The 16778-nt window shown below is 45.7% G+C and overlaps 1 protein-coding gene and 1 long non-coding RNA gene across 3 annotated transcripts in view; one reads left to right on the forward strand and one right to left on the reverse strand.

Annotated features, from left to right (window-relative positions):
* Positions 1-16778, reverse strand: part of LOC135367034 (uncharacterized) — a 688737-nt gene that overhangs the window by 251120 nt on the left and 420839 nt on the right. The window lies entirely within an intron of this gene.
* The window catches only part of LOC135367033 (neuroligin-4, Y-linked-like), a 206965-nt gene that overhangs the window by 170573 nt on the left and 19614 nt on the right, over positions 1-16778 (forward strand). For both annotated transcript variants that reach the window (XM_064600097.1, XM_064600096.1), the window contains exons 2-3: positions 5160-5309; positions 9414-9599. In XM_064600097.1, the coding sequence (XP_064456167.1) occupies positions 5160-5309; positions 9414-9599 (336 nt within the window). The remainder of the gene's footprint in view (positions 1-5159; positions 5310-9413; positions 9600-16778) is intronic.

Genomic DNA, 16778 nt, shown 5'->3' on the forward strand with positions numbered 1-16778 from the left:
GCTAAAATGATAGAGCTCAACATGCAGTTTCAAAAGTTTCGAACAAATGAATGTAAGATGCTGGAATCGCTGGAGGCACACTCAGCACGCATTCAGCTAGTCATAGAATGTCGATATGCCCGGTTGCACCATATACGACCAAATTCCCCTGTCGGAAAGCCAATCGCAAATACTTCACCTTTCTCCATCGACGCAACGCGCAGAGGGGCTGTAAATACACGCACCGCACCACCTTCTCCGGAAACACGATCACAACTCAAAAGCAACGGCAGCCCTATCAGTGAAAGCAACTTCCCCCCAAAAAAAAAAAAAAAAAAAAAAAAACGCGAGCTCGCGGGGACTTAATTTGTCGAAGCCTTTTTGGGGACATAACTCTCACGTTAACGCTCAGTCGCCCAACTATATACGGCCCACTTCCTTCACCCTGTGTAATCGAAGCGGGGGAAGTTCTCCCAAAGACGGCATCGAATGAAGCAAGTAAAGAGCGTGACCCCCCCCCTCCTACCTTCAATCAGGCACTCTTTGGTGCCACTGGTGAGACACTATAGCCGGCAGCCATTGTGTTGACCGCTGCGACACCGTGATTCATCATCGGGCCGCCAACGTGGCGCCAACACAACGTGGAGTGTCTCTTCGGTTGTTGCGCTAACACCATTTGTCAGCGAGAAACGGTCCCTGTCCAGACGCGAGCTTATGGCACGATCGGCTCGATCTATCTGATAAGTATCGTGGCCCTACCGTCGATTAATGTTGCTCACGTAGACGGCGTCCAGTGTCGGATGGGACGATTCCTTTTGTTTGGCGTGATTGGTGGTCGTTCGGGGAAGAAGCCAGTTTCTCCTGGCCGACGTATGACCCGCTGAAGTCGTGGGTCGAGGAAAATTGGATGTCTCCGTCCCGTCCCCGTTCCGTATCGTGTGTCGCGGAAGTCCATTTTAAGGGATCACGTATTGATTAGAACTGCACTCAACTCGTATTGTAAAACGGATGTGAAAGGGAACCTGCTGTCAGGAAACAGTGAAATATGGGGGACAGAATGGAGAACAAAATTTGGACGATGGTTGCATAACTGGAGGTGCGGCACTCCTTAAACATCAGTTTAAAGGGGCACTGAAGTGCAAAGATTTCTCCGTAGCCTAATGAAACGTGTCGTAACATTCAGGATTCAAAGGATTGAGAAAGGATTCAAAGGATTCAATCGATGCGTAGTTCGTGAGGGAAACCGCAATTTGCACTTTCCCCCTTGTGACATTCTCAAGAGGCATAGTGTCCTCCCATTGGTCTCCTCAAATGATTTCCCGCGATGATTTACAGCCTATCCTTACCGCCGTGTGGCGCGGATATAGTTTATATATAGTTTCAAACTATACCTACACATATAACCCGACGTCAGAGAAACTCAGCTTAGACTGCGGAGTAGAAAACGTGTCGGTCTCCATTTATTCAAACGCAAGGTGCAAGGGCACGAACGGGCACGTGTAACGAACACGACCCTGCGGCATTCGAGACCTTGTAATTCCGGCGTACATATTTTCCTTCCATTCCCTGACCGTCATCCACGCAACCCAGTTTCCTCCTCATCAGTGTATTGACCGGTGAAACTATGGACAGAGTGACACATTCCAGCGTATCTCATCATGATCATAGACGTGATTACTACTGCACGCGGAAGCATCCCCTTGCAAATAATGTCTCTCGCGTGTCGATGTCGCTATGCCGTCGCCCTATCGCTCGCGCACAGGCTCCGGTTACAACGAGAATCGAGCAAGCTGAGCTGCAGGGGTGCCGCTCATTATTGAATGCCGATAAGCAGCTTATTCAGCCATCAAGATGCAGGCGCACGAGATTCAGCTAGATTCTTTGTTGCGGACGCCTAATGCATATTATGGAAAGAAGGGGACGAACATCTATATTTAGAGTACACGATAGGCCTTGAAGAGCCGTTGGCAGAGTATTAAAGCGATAGTTTTTTAGAGCCAATCACCGTGTATGTCGGTCGTTCGCTTCATGCGGTCAACCACCACGTGACGCGGTCACATGACGGGCCTTATAGGGTATATTCACGTGACGTTATTCGCAGGAGAGCGCCACCATCGCTAGCGGATTTGTCGGATGATGTAGGCCTTGAGGTTCTGACCGTGCAGAGTTTCAACCTCATCGTATGCGCCATTTATTTAGCGTTTCCAAGATATCGTATTGTTCCAAGAAGTCGTAATGTTCTTCTTCTGGGCCCAGAAGAAGAACAGTCTCTGTTCGAAATATTGGCGGCTCTCGTCTTGATGCACTTCCCATCATGTGTGTATATCAGTTGTACTATATCCCAGTAAGTTCCGTGTTTCCAATGGCATGTGGCAGCGAACGAGAACCGAAGCTAAATTTCACGCCTTTTCCTTTTCGTTTACAAACAGCAGGCGCAACCGGAATTGGTCTGGGGTTCCCGGCGTCAGCGGCTACATGTGGCGCCACGCCGTGTCACTCATTTCAGTTAAACCCTTTCACTATTTGTAAACAGTGAAAGGGTTTAACTGCAATGAGTCTGTAATGAGTAACACGGTGTGGCGCCACCTGTAGCCGCTGACGCTGGGAACCCAGGACAACTTCCGGTTGTGCCTGCTGTTTCTAAACAGTGTACAGCTACCGCATGTAAAAACATTTGGCACATTGTCCAAAGATACAGCCAATTCTTGTAAATGTAATGTCCGTAAATGATGTATATTCCGTATAAATGTAAAATTCTGTCAATATCGCGTGCGATCGTATCAGGTCACTGAACGCCAACTCTGTGCTATTTCACTCCCCACAGTACAGGTATGGAAGGAAAACCCCTTCTCTCGTGCTTTGTAAAATCCTCATTGGGCTACATTACGAGAGGCACCTGCTAGCAAAGACACTCGGGGACAGATATTGCGCTCAGGTTGTTTCTGTGTACATAGTTCCAGTGCAGTGAAAGCAAGCGTTTAGAGAAGAATGTCACGGACGGATGAACGCTTTCTGTGGCTTCATTCTCTATTTTTATAATGCAGTATGCGCTAAAATCTCTTCCACATGCGGAAATACCTGCAGAGGAAGCTGTGTTTAACGGCAAAGTTCTCAAGTATCACGGGGTAATACACATCTGAGACAAGAATTCGGGACATGGGACACCATGCGCTTCATCGCGACCACTCTTCGACTCTTTGCGTCTGTGTTGGTTCTGCCGCAGACCTCCATACTATATAGACAGCGTATCGCCGCGTGTGCGTGACGTCAACTCTCTTGTCGGAAGTACGAGTGCGTGGGCATCCGGTGGAGTACTTATCGTCGGCGTCGGCGGTACGACGCGCGCGTGCGGGGACAGTCTCGGAAACGCGACTCTACACAGAAGCATAGGATCGGAGAAGTGAAAACTGACGTTTTTATACAGCAGATGACAAGAAGGGGAAAACGAAATTGAGAAATACAACTTGTTTCATCTTGGACAACGAAGTACGCGCGATGTTCCTGAAAATTTAATTAGAGTATCAAAGCCCGTCTTAGCTAGGCCCAGCCGCCGTGAAACAGGACATGACGTCACTCTGTTGTCGGCCAATTGGAAAAACAGTTCGGTAACGAGAAAGCGGCTTCAATTCTCTGCTCTGAGGAGAGCGCTTTATGTGCAGTCCACGTAGTATACACGTCAGTGGCTGCACGTACCTCGCTGGACAAATAAATGTTGTTGTTTTTTTTTCATTATTCTCCCCCGTTTTTCCTGATTGTTCACATGCATTTTTACGCATCTTTGTCAGTGCACAAAGAGTGGGTGCATGGACAGGCTCTACCGCCAGAGCGTCAGCGAAGCGCCGATCACACGAACTACCTCATCAACTTTGAGAGGGCAGGCCAGTAGTTTATGGTCATTCGCGTCATTAAATGATGAAATGATCATCGATAATCACCGTCCAACTGGAAAACCCGCGTGACCAGGATACACCCAGAAAGACTTTAATAGGAAAAGAGAGAGAGATCGTGAAATTTAATATGACCCAGTTGGGGTATCTTCTGCCATAACATAAAAGAAACGTTTGTCTAGACCAGCGTTGAGATGCTTAGGATTTGATGGAACGCACTCTCTAGGCCTTTGACGTATGATCAAATAATGCGGCCGCACCGTAAGATTTTCTTATGGTGCTTCCTTGCGTGCAGATACAATCCTGGCTGAACACACATCAGCTCGGCGTGACGGACCTTAAAAAAAAAAAAAGTTGCTGTTGTTGTTCACTGTCGAAATCGACCTTACTTCGTTCAACAGACTTTATATTATCGGTAGAACGGTATTGTTTTACCGTTAGCATTTAGTGCGTTCTTCACAAAAATTTTCCCCCACTAGCCTATGGAACCATCATGATATATATTAATGCAACACTCGTATTCTATTGCCATAGAGATGTATACTCAGAGCTTTTCCGGGGTTTGATATTTATTGCTCTGATTTTTCACGTAGGTTTACAACCTTTACGAACGAAGACGCAACACTTTTAGCAAACTTACAGATAATACCAGCAGTTACCACGATACACCGAATTAGCATCGGTCCCTCTTGTGACCTGCACCGTCTCTATGTACCGCATAGTTGCATTTCATCGCGAGACCGTCCTCGCTCAATACGGTAGTGAACTTTCATGTGATATGCTTTCCTTCACTTGTCGAAGTGTCTGAATGTTTTCATGTCGCAACGTAAATTATTCTATTTTGATATGTCAACAACAAGTAAATGGTAAACAGTAATGTCAAGCCATGAAAGCTTCCTGGACTCTATCCTGGGCAAGTCTCATGCAAAACAGCAACATCTCCATTTTTTTTTCTTTTACAAATCAACAGCAGTACGTCTAAGGCTAAGCACCGCGAACCAGGCAATAACTTCCTGCACGTTCGTCACAACCAGGTAGTTTATAAGGAAATTCATTTTTTTTAACATGCAAGGAAGAGCGGAAAATCACTGTGCGCACATCACCCTTTCGCGCACTGTGATAGGATCAATTCCGCGCATCTCTGTGCTTTCACTCCTTGTCTAAATATAGCGCAACTCTTAATGAGCTGCATAGTAAACTGGTGAGCAAAAAGCTAAAACTCGTTCCTTGTGCTGGCAGTCGTTAGGCTTAATCTCCGCCATTTTCTTTCTCTTTTTTTTCTATTTTCTGCAGTGGCACGCGACCCGGCGAAACTACCAGTGATAATGTTCATCCACGGCGAGTCGTACGAATGGAATTCGGGCAACTCCTACGACGGATCCGTGCTGGCCAGTTACGGCAATGTGCTCGTCGTCACCATTAACTACAGGCTCGGCATTCTGGGTGAGTCCTGGCTTTCTCAACCTCCTTGTCTTTCCCCCATTATGTGCGCGCTCCACCCTGCACCAGCAAATTCAACGCGACGCCGTCCGCCATATTTCTTGACTCGCGCTACTTGTTGCCCTTTGCATGTTGTTCTTCGGTTGGCTGCATAGCTGGCTTCTTCGTTCTTTTCTTTTTGTCTCTTTGGGGAGGAAATCTCATTGTTATGTCCGGTGCAGTCTTGGGAAGTAACTTAGTTCGAAATAACTACTTCCTGGAAAAGTAACTCGTAACTTTTTAAAAAAATTCAATGTTAGCGCCGCGAAGCAATTGTGGCTGCGAGCGGTGTACAGACGTGGACATATGGAGATAGGACAGCAGGAAGGCGTGAGGCACAGGGGGGATTAGTATGCGTCCTGGGCCGACTTCAGGGGCAACTGTGCCGACATCCGTCTTTAAAGTGTGCCGTAAAGCATAGGGATTCAAACCCGCGTCACCTCTCCCAGTCTCGCAGTGGAAGGCAGCCACCCTAACCACTATGCCACGGGAGCTGGTAACTGTCAGCTGCAACTGGTTACCTTTATTCACCCTTTCACTGTTTACAAGCAGAAGGCACAACCGAAAGTTGTCTAGGGTTCCCGACGTCAGCGTCTGCATGTGGCGCCACGCCCTGCCACTCATCTGAGTTAAATCCTTTCACTATTTGTAAACAGTGAAAGGGTGCAATGAGTGACACGGCGTGGCGCCACATGTAGCCGCTGGCGCTGGGAACCCTACACAACTTCCGGTCGTGTTGTAAACAGTGAAAGGGTGAATACAGTAACAAGGCACAGTGACGAGTTACTTTCAGAGAATCGTTTCGAGAATTCGAGGTTAATTTCGACTCGAGGTTACCGGTGGTGACACCTCACTACCTCACTATGCTAGGATATATACTCGCAGTACCCTCGCACAGCAGTACGACGCTGGGACCCTAGCCTGGTAAATGGCTCAAATTAAAGTTGATTTTGTTATTTCTACGATATGAAACATTACCATTACTCCGATGACGAGAGAACAATTCTGTGCTCCGCGGTCCTAAGTGCAATATGTAAGAAGCGTTGGTCCCGTACAGTGTCCCAGTTGAGCGACTGTTCAGCATTGGTGTTGATGTTTTGGAATAAAGCTGGGCAAGCTTCCAGAGGCAAACTTGGAGCAGCAGCTGTTGCTCCAGCACAACCTGCACAAGCAGTTCACATTGCACTAGTAAAGAATTTCGAATCAAAGTTTTTAAACTCAAGTTCTTGTTTTTGCCATTTTGGAAAGCGCCTGCAGAGTAACGAAGTTAATTGTAGCTGTACCCGTAACTTAGTTACTTTTGTTCGCTTAGTAACTGTAACTGGAACCCAGTTTCTTTTTCAAGTAACTTTTCCCAAGACTGATCCAGTGGACATGAAATGTTTTCGAAATATTTAATTTCATACACAAGTTTCAAGTATTTAATTTGGCCTGACACGTTTGAATGCGTCATAGGGATAACCATGGGCGACACGCGACTGTGTCTTCAGTTTTCCTTTTAGGTCATTTCTTCATTAATTATCACTCTACCGACTTTATTTAATATCTAGTTGAATTGGAGTAGCCAGCATTCTTCATGAGCGCACAATATTCATTTTATTTTTTTTCCTGCACCAAACCAAACCAGGTGAAACCAATCATACCGCACGCTTCGCAAAAAAGAAGCCAAACTATCAAAGAATTTGGGAATAGATTTCGCTGTTAGAAGTGCACGCTTCGGGACATCTGTGCAAGGTTTCCTCTTTTTAAAGCTTTTAAAGCGCAGCACGTGACAAGAAGCTACTCCCGATTGGCGGCCATTATGGCGGAACGAGCCACAGCAAAATCAACAAAGTTTATTTACGCTTTCAAACCCTAACCGAGCCTTCAGAAAACTCTACAGTGCCCATCGCTCACAAGCCGGACTTCCGCACGCAAACACCCTTCGTACTTACCCCACAAGTTAAATTATTTCTGTATACCTCGAAAAGCATTCCCGGGCAAACGACCGCACGCGAGCACATTTCTGCGCAATGCCAGCGAGCGACGCTTCGCAATAGACGTAAACGTATAGCACACGGGCAATTCCTCGCGTAGGTGACGTCGGTTATCTGCCGGGCTACACCGGCGCCGAGACGAGACCGGATAGCGCGCTGGCAGGAAATCGCGCACATTTCGGGGAAAGGCAAAGCCACCGTCATAAAGCGTAAGACGATATGAGGGGCATCCTCTGGTAAGTATGTCAGCGGAGCGACAAGGGTGATGCGAGGTTGTTATACAAGGCATGCCGCAACAAAAAGCAGCGAAGAAGGGGTGGACCATTGTCGAGAGTCAAGGGGATCTAGGAAGCGAACTGTTGCAGCTGTCGCCTTCATAACATGCATTATAATGTAATCTCTGACGGCGGTTGCTTCGACAGCCTCGGGGCGTGGTCTTACACAACACGCGGTGCTGCAACATTTGAGAGGGTCATACGAGAGGGGAGATAAATGCTTGCCTGAAGCGCAAAGTTTGTGGTTTGTGATTTTAGGCGTTACGATTTGTACCAAAGGTATTTCGCGTACTATGAGATATTCCATAGTGCCATCCCACAAAAAGGTCTGTTTGATGAAGTATGATCAATATTTGAATTATTGAAAAACTATAGGTTGTCGAAGACATATTTATTTATTTATCTATTTTGCCCTCGAGGCCTAAACGGGCAATACAGAGGGGAGTGGTTAAAAAAAAAGAAAATGTAAATATGACATACGAACATTATTTAAGAAATTACTGCAATAATTTGTATATCAGGTAAACATGATTATGGTAACATACAATAGATTACATTACATCACGTATTATAATATAAGTGGCTGTTGTAACATCCGAAAAAATCGGTTACATAATAACAACAAACTAAAACAACTCAATATGATATTACATGGATAATACAACTTACACTGAAGAAAAACATGCTTTACATTAATGTGCTTGACATACCGAAGAGTAGACAGAACAAGTCATACAATAATTTTGTCATTATTTTTTGGCTTTCACGCGCAACATAATATTATATCCTTTTCATGCAGTGAGACGAATCCACAGCATGCCATTCCCATATCGTATTTTTCTTCATATATCCAATCCAATCCTGTCGTCTTGGGTGCAGCTATAGGCTATTCCCCGGCTTCAAATCAATTAGGGGCACGCAAACCAAATGTTAGAATTCACTGTGATCCTCTACTGAATATGTCAATATTGACTTTCTTTATACGTAGTAGGAGATGTGATCCCACGATAGGCAAGCCTGAGCGATGGGCAAGACACGTAAACAAACACAAACACAATCCCGATCCCGAGATATGATCCCGTCGATTCCTTTTTGAGTAGTTCAATGCATTTCTCGTGTGTGTGTGTGTACCTGCACTATGCATAACTTCGTTCTGTTTGTTAATCCGCGTGGCTGTTCATATTGAGGCTTGTATTGCGTTCTTCGTTTTCGTGTGTTTTCTTTTTCTTTTGATAATGTGAGTCACAGCAGCATTTGTACTGTTATGATCATTTTTCGTTTTACTGCAGCACTGCTCTATGGGAGACGGGCCTTGTCAAGTCGCATCTTCGGGGTTTTTGCTCGCTCCGATCTCTCAATTTTGCGAATAAAGTATTATTATTGTGATCATTATTATTATTATTATAAACTGTTACAAGCCTCTGAGGATACTCTCGAATATCTCGCTCTCTGCAACAAGTGAATCTCAACAAAAGGCTTTTCCGTCGTCTGTAATCTTGAAAGGGCTTGCCAAATATGTGCGCATGTGTATTTTTCTTTTCTTTTCCTTTCCTGCGGCACTTCGCTTTTATGCAGTATATAAATGAAATAAAAGTGATCGCTCTAAGTTCTGCATGAAACCTCGTTTTGAAAACGTGCGCCAGCATTGGTATCCCCATACTTCACAACCTCAGTATACTACGTTATTCTAATCACACACAAAAAAGAAAAGAAAAAGGAAAAGAACGAAAACCAGCAGCAGAAAATTTGATTTCTATTTTCACAAGGTTCGTATTTGCCAGCTTCTGAAAGAGGCCGACTTCTTCGTTTTTCCACAGGCTTCCTACCAGCTATGGACGGGGCATCGCGGGCTAACAATGGGCTGTTGGATCAAATAGCGGCGCTGCATTGGATTCAAGAAAACATCGACGTCTTCGGAGGCGATCCACGCAATGTCACCATCTTGGGTCACGGCCACGGCGGAGCATGTGTCAATTTCCTCATGATGTCGCCCATGGCACGAGGTGAGGGTTTTTCTCAGCTCAGTGCAGTGCATCTTGCTGAGTGTATAGCCGACCACAATTTCCCTCTAGGAGTCAACGTGCAGTAGGCCCTCGTTATAACTATATAACAGCCCACAGAGTGATAGTAGAAAAAGTAACAGTTCCTAAAATTGGGAGAGGGAAAGCATTATCCCAGCGAAAGTCGGACGTGATAAGCCGTGCCTGTTTTATCACTTTCTGTGATGTCGGGGAGGGCTGGGTTTCCAACCTCCTTTCGTCGGACTGACAAAGATTGCGCTGAAAAATTCATCGTGCGCTGTTCTGTGCGACCTCCGTAGACCATGATATTCGGCTATTTTTTCCGATGGCATAGCTCCTGAATATCCCTGTCAATTATCATTAATTTGACTAAATTAGACACGCTCTTCACATTGGTGGGATAAAAGAGTGACCTTTACTAGGCAAATTTCCGACTTAAGCTCGTAAAAATTTACATAATTAAACTTACGTTACACGACATTCACATGAGGATGTGGCGAAACCCCAGTAAGAACAAATGCCATTGACCGCATGACTCTAGGTGGTGTAGTTTTTTTATTATAATTCAATGACACGTTTTCTGGGACACCCTGTATAAATCACCAAAGGTGCTCACCATCAAGATTTCCTTGCTTGCGTGTGCGCTTGCTCGCATATCTTTCAAAAGGTTCCCGTGGTGTTTCCGGACGCTTGAGAGACAGATGTTGAAGTTTTTCTGACACTCCCGCATATAGTACATAGAATATTTTTCCAGTCCCGTTGAGCTCCACTGAAAGTTATCAACATCCGCTTCCCCGCAACTAAGTTTTTCAACTTAAATTCTTCTTCTTCCCACTTCACACGTACTGAAGCGGGGGCATCAAATTTATTATCACTCTTACGTCATCCCCCCCTATCTACTCCACCAGGCACGAGTCCAAGCCCCCTCAATCACTATACACGCTCTTCCTCGCCCTCCGTTGTGCCCTCGCTTTGCGTCGTCCAGACAGAAGCCAGAGATGTGCCAACACCCTCGACCACCGCACTCCGTCCATCGGTCCCTGATCCCTCGTTAACAGATCTTATCTTCCAACCCGACCGAAGAAAGGGGCGAATCCCACACTGCGTACCCTCTCTCATAAGATGTCCCTCGGGGGCCTCTGAAGGTGCCCTCAGCATCCCAAGGACACTTTAATGAACAGTAATTAGGTACCCAATTAGGCGTGAAGGCTTTTATCACGCACAGCATTTCCGCGGACCGAGATGAGAAGACGCCATTGTGTGCTGTTCGCATTTTATTTTTTTTAACACCAAAGCAAGCAAACTTGTGCAAGGAAGCTGACAACGGTTTCGCCTGCGCAGGAAAGCAAGACAGAAGAAGAAGAAAAAAAAAAAGGAAGAAGAAGAACATATATCAGTGCCTGCGGCAGTTAAGTGCATCATGACGCCGCTTTCAGAAAGGAAACGTAGGAAAGGATGAAAGAGTGGACAAAGCAGGCATTGCGATGACAAACGGCTGGTCCATTTCCGAAATTTGCGTGCGAAGACCATGCAAAATACCGGCGCCAGAATAAAATGATATCCCTGACCCTGCGTCGCCGAGTCCGTTTTGGAAGGAATAAAGCAGACGACAAAAGTTGGGATGCCTCGCACGAGAGTCGGTCGTTTCCCGTTGTTGAAAGAGTTCGGTACGAGCAGCACACCCGGGACGCCCGTTATAAATGTAGATGTATTCGTCAACTACTAATGTACGTGGAATGCCACTAGTATTTCGGGCGCTACAGGGGGAGAAAAATCTGGAGACCTCCGAGCTAGCTTCGCTGTATTAAAACGTTTCGACGTAAGAGACGTCGTTAGTAAAAATGCGAGCTTCTGTTTTTGATAATATACACACCCGAAAGAAAAGCTTTCGGTGCTTTGTTTCCCTTCAGTTCATCCTGTTTTTATTCCCCGTAGGACAAATGAATTGCACTCATGTATAATGTCTCGCATGTAATGGTGTAGGGTACTGCACCCCAGTGGTGAGACACCCGATGTCATCATCTATTGGTTGTTGTTGTTGTCATATTACACAAGCGCCAGAACACATGTGAAGTAAAAAGGCCTCCTCATGAAAATGAGGCATGAATAGTACCGCCTCGACACCAGTCATTCGACTACGGTGATACGGGATAAACGCCGTTAAAATCACTTGGTAACTGCCCGAAATATGCGACTTAACACCACAGAAGAATTTCGCAGTGATAGCAGAAATCAAACTCTCGGTATCGTCTTTCCGTGATGCTTGAAGTACCATTTGTTTCTTGGCCCTCCAAAGCCCACTGGAAGACACCACTCTCCATTGCATGAACACGACAACCTGCAGATAGGAAGTGTTCGATGGGATTGGAATCATTGTATTCACTAAAAGCGTGGTAGGAGTGGGAAAAAAAATCATGCTGCATCTTGGTGCGTGAATACAGAAAGTTGTCGAACGGATCACAAACAGAGGAAACACGGAAACCCCCTGGAGATAGCGCTGGATAGTGACGCTAAAGTGGTTTCGGATTTGATTCGACCGTCAAGATTTCACGAAACGTATGCAACGTACACGTGCAAACGATGCGAAGGCATCGTTTGAAAGCTTGTCAAAGCTCGTTCAGACAAGCAATATTTCTGCCACGCTGTGAAATTCCTTCTCAGTACAAGTTCTGAGGTTCTTCACAGGTTCTATAGAGGCATTTTCGCACGTAAATGCGCAACAGGCTACGCGAAGTGTAGCAACTATTTCCAGTGCTGCTCATGGTGACTACGTAGCCGACACGTGGTCGACTTCTATAGTTTTAGAAACAGGGTTATGCGCCTGTAAGGTAGTTTTACCGCCGTACTTGGCTAGCAATGGGCAGATGGCGGCGACTTCACCACAGTGTTGCCCGTAATTTTCAATTTTAATTTTCTACAAAAATATAAGCTCTATTAGGAGGCAAGAGTACAAAAGGTTTCGGCTATCGATTAGATCAATTTTCTGATATTAAGTTTGCTGATCAACTGTGCCGGATCAGTGCAAGAACACAAGGGCGCGATAGCCTATCCTGGTTTCTTCATCACGCAATCTTCCTTGCCGAACGATTAATTCTGTATGCATGGGAAAGGGGAGATGCCTTGTTAGTGAGGCATGGTAGGCCTCCGATCAATGAGCTGCCGTTGACAAGGCTTCAATCAATTCTGAGCAGTCCTATGTAATTAACTGCCCTCGGGCTTGCGTAACACTTACAGGTCGCTCGCTCAGCATTAATCATCATCAACGCAGCTGACACCATGCCGCTCCCTGTAAATGAGCCCAAGTTAAACTTTGCTGCGGCCGCTATGCCCAAAGAAGCATCGATTTTCTTCATCATCCACGATGAAACAATGTCCGGCAGTTTAGGCGATTTATTGCTTCTGAGGGTGTCACAAAATGTGAGAGAGCGTTACGCGGCGTTTCACTGATTGATTGAAAAAGGCAAACAATGGAGGTGTGAATGTGCGCCCCTCGCTGACATTTATTGGACAGTTGAGGATTATTTGAATTTTGAGCTAGAGAGAAAAGCATCATTTAAACGACACTTGTACAAAGGACCTGTGAATTATTTCTCCAAATTTTTACGTAAAACGTTGGATATCTGGACGGTTCGATGACTTCATAATGTGACTGTGAAATTATTGCGCTCTCTCTATCACTTTCTTTGTATGTGTGTTTTACAACCTGTTTAAGGAAAGGTCGTAATAATGGTTAGAACGTCTGTTCGGATGAAACGCGTAAATAACGCAAGAAAATTTGGCAGCATCGTTGGGGAGGGGGGACATATTTATTAGAACAAAGGAAAAAAAAGAGGAGGAAAGGTCCGTCAAACTACATGTCGGCTTGCTATTCCGCAAAAAAAAAAAAAAAGAAAGAAAGAAAAGAACGAAAGAACATTAAATAAAAGTAAGCGAAAGTGTTTCAATGATGTAGCTCTGTCCAATCCCGATCTTCGATCTTCTTCTTCTTTTAACTGGGTGTTTCCTGGAGCTATGTGGTGACTTCATATGTCGCCTGCAACTCCATTTCTTGTAGGTGTGGTAGGTAATATCCACAGAAAAGTATTTAGCATGTGTCACTCTTGAGTGAATGACACGTGACACGTTTGCTTTGGGTCTCATGTTTTTCGTTTCGTTTAATTCGTTTCGGTGCCATTGTAACTTATTCCTTCTTCTCTTCTCTTTCTACAACTGTTACGGACGGACCAACACGGTTGTCGACGTTGGTGGGTCCCATAAAGCGATCGCTTCAAAATGCAAGGCATACGCAAAGTATGCCGGTCTTGGTCATAACCAACTTCAAATAGATACGAACAGCTGACATTTATGATACTTTTTTTTGTTCCTTCGGGGCCAAATTTCTGCTCTCTTTATCTTGTCAGCGCTCTTGTTACCATCCGCCCAACATGACGCAGTTGTTCAACGATCGCGACTCGAATTACCAGTAATGGACGAACCCTTGAAACGAAGCCCTTACATTACGTGGGGGACACAAGCAAAGAGGCCAAATGGCAACAGCAAGTGCGGAGTGACAGGAGCAGCAGCGCTATAGCGTTACTTGTGGTTTCCTGCGGAGGTTCAAAACGATTTCTCGGACTGTCGGTCGTTTAGCGCCGATGCGACTGTAGATGGAATAAGGTGTCGTTAGCGATAGCGGCCGTCGTTTCCTGTACGAACACATCTGCACGGTGATGCGGTAAAGCCAGGGCGCCGTCGGTAAGTTATCGGTCACATTATTTGCCACGTTTTCTGACCTGCGTCGTTTCTGGTAGTTTGCTTCCGTGCGGGACGTGGATGGATGGGTGAGCCAGCTGCCGGGAGTATTTGTCGACGGTTTGGTGGGAAGAATCTCTCGTGATTCATCATCCTAAGTATAGAGCACGGATTACAGTATACGCGGCGATGAGGAAGTTGGGCGGGTGGCTGTCAATGGCTGTTGGTCAATAGAAATCTTGTGGCTTACGTCTTCTATGAGGGGTACAGAGATGAGCCTAAGGAGCTATGAGTCGTAGGGGAAGAAGAGTGGTTGCGTAAGAGCAGAACTATTTCCCTTCCCCCCTCCCTTTATTTATGTTTTCGGATGGCCCTCTCGGTAAGAAAGTTTATCAAAGTTGTTTTCTGTAATGCGGCAATTACGCTTCTTGAATTGCCCCATTTCGAGTTGATTGCGAGCATGTCTGCGAAACTGTTCAGTAAAAACAATAAGAGAGGGTAACACACACAAGAAACGTTTGAGGAGGCAACCACTAGATGTCGCCTTGCAACGTTATCTACGTAGGTCATATGCGCACACCTCTTTTTTCTCTTTCGATCGGAACTGCCCTTGCTTTATAACGGCATCCTTGTACTTCTGCCCGTATTACGAGGTGTTGAGAAAACATACAGGAACAACTAAACCGTGATGATGCCTCAGGTGTGAAACTCTACTTACATTGCCATTGGAACTTGCAAATATACGTCATATCCGATTCGATCAACGCGGGACAAAATAATATCGAAGTTAGTTCGTAACTCTTAACTGCTACATAGTGTCTACTCTGGGCTCAGTGAACAAACCAAAGTAGACGAGACCGAAAGAAGCCATGACTGTTCCTAAGTGGTCCTCCCCTGGACCCTTACTACTAATAGAGCTCCGTGTCGTCACCTGATGTCCTTTCGAGCAAAATCTCCGTTGTCTGCCATTAGTGTTACGTTGGTTATAGTCAAAGCAGGCGTTCGCAGAAGTGCCCGAGGTGGTTATGTCAGCATAATGCGCTGTTGGACAGATGAGAATGATGGATAGCAGAATCAGTCCTGAAAGGAACGTGTCTGCTATAAATTATCTGCTATGCGTGTGCAATGTGTTCACTCACACTTACTGCTTACAGCTCGTGATCTTGATTGGTTGGTACTGTCTCTCTGTCTCGTCAACCTCTTTGTAATAATCTGCAATGAACGCTCCTTGATGCTAGCGCCTTCTCCGAAGGGGTAGGGGGAGCTATACATTTTGGCAGGAAAAGTTAGCCAGACATGACGTCTCGCTGTTCCTTGGTAAAGAATACCTTAGTGGGCAATCACGTTCCGAGGGTAGCTAAAGTGAGTTACTGAGTCGATGTGGGGTCACAGATCATCCGTCGTTCCACCCACGATGTCAGAATCTGCTGAGGAGAGCGGTATCCCGCCTTCTCCGATGTGCCATGTCTCTAGGAGAATAGAAAGTAACGTTATTCTTAGTAGTATTGTAGCGGAGAAAAGAAAGATGTGGAGATCTAGGATCCATCAGCATGAATGCCGGCTGCACCATAACACTTATAGATGCTTGCTGCATGGCCGTAAAACGTTGTGAAGAAAATAAAATGAATATTCGTTAATAGCATTGACGACGATAAGAAACAATATGTTTAAAAGACATGTTGAAACGAAACACTAATGTTCGTAGCAGGTTTTACAGCTGCACTCTAAGGAAATTAGCAATTTATGGCCCTTACGGGGTCTAGATGCATTTTAAGAACCAGTAACCCTTTTCGGGACGATCAGTCCTTTTTGGGACTAAATGCATATACGTCAAGGGAGCTTTGCCGTGCTGGGAGAGTAAATTTCGGGATCAGGGACTAAAATGGGAAGTAACGGGAATTTAGGGGACTAGAAGCTGCAATTTCTCCCACCTTTACTCCCTTTTTCTGAGAGTGCGCTTCCCAATACGCTATGCAAGTAGACCATCCTTTCGCGCAGCCCCTCAACTTTGGAATCCCGGTGTCGGCTGTGCTATCTGGTGTTTCTCCTGGGCTTTCGTCAGACGCTGTCGGACGTATGTTGGCACAGTTCCCTTAGAAGCCGGAAGGCCCACAGTGCCAGTCGCCTCTGTGAGACCGACAATGGCGAGCCTTCATCTTTTTCACGATAGTGTTGAGGCCCGTCTGCGAATGCCCCCTTATTGCTGCTTTATGAGTGGACAGACGCTTTGTCACGTGCTTTCACCAATATTTTCTTTCTCTCATGCGCATAGACGTACTGTAGCAGAGCGTATATTTATTCCAATAGACGTAACCCCCTACTTGCCAAACGATCCCGCAACAGTCAGGATGCAAAGCTGTTCAAAACAAGCTCGGCTCCCAATTTTCTCCAGCAACTGTATGCTGCTTCTAGGCGCGCCACTCCGTGAAG

The sequence above is a fragment of the Ornithodoros turicata genome, chromosome 8 (assembly GCF_037126465.1).
Source record: "Ornithodoros turicata isolate Travis chromosome 8, ASM3712646v1, whole genome shotgun sequence".
Taxonomy (NCBI): Eukaryota; Metazoa; Arthropoda; class Arachnida; order Ixodida; family Argasidae; genus Ornithodoros; species Ornithodoros turicata.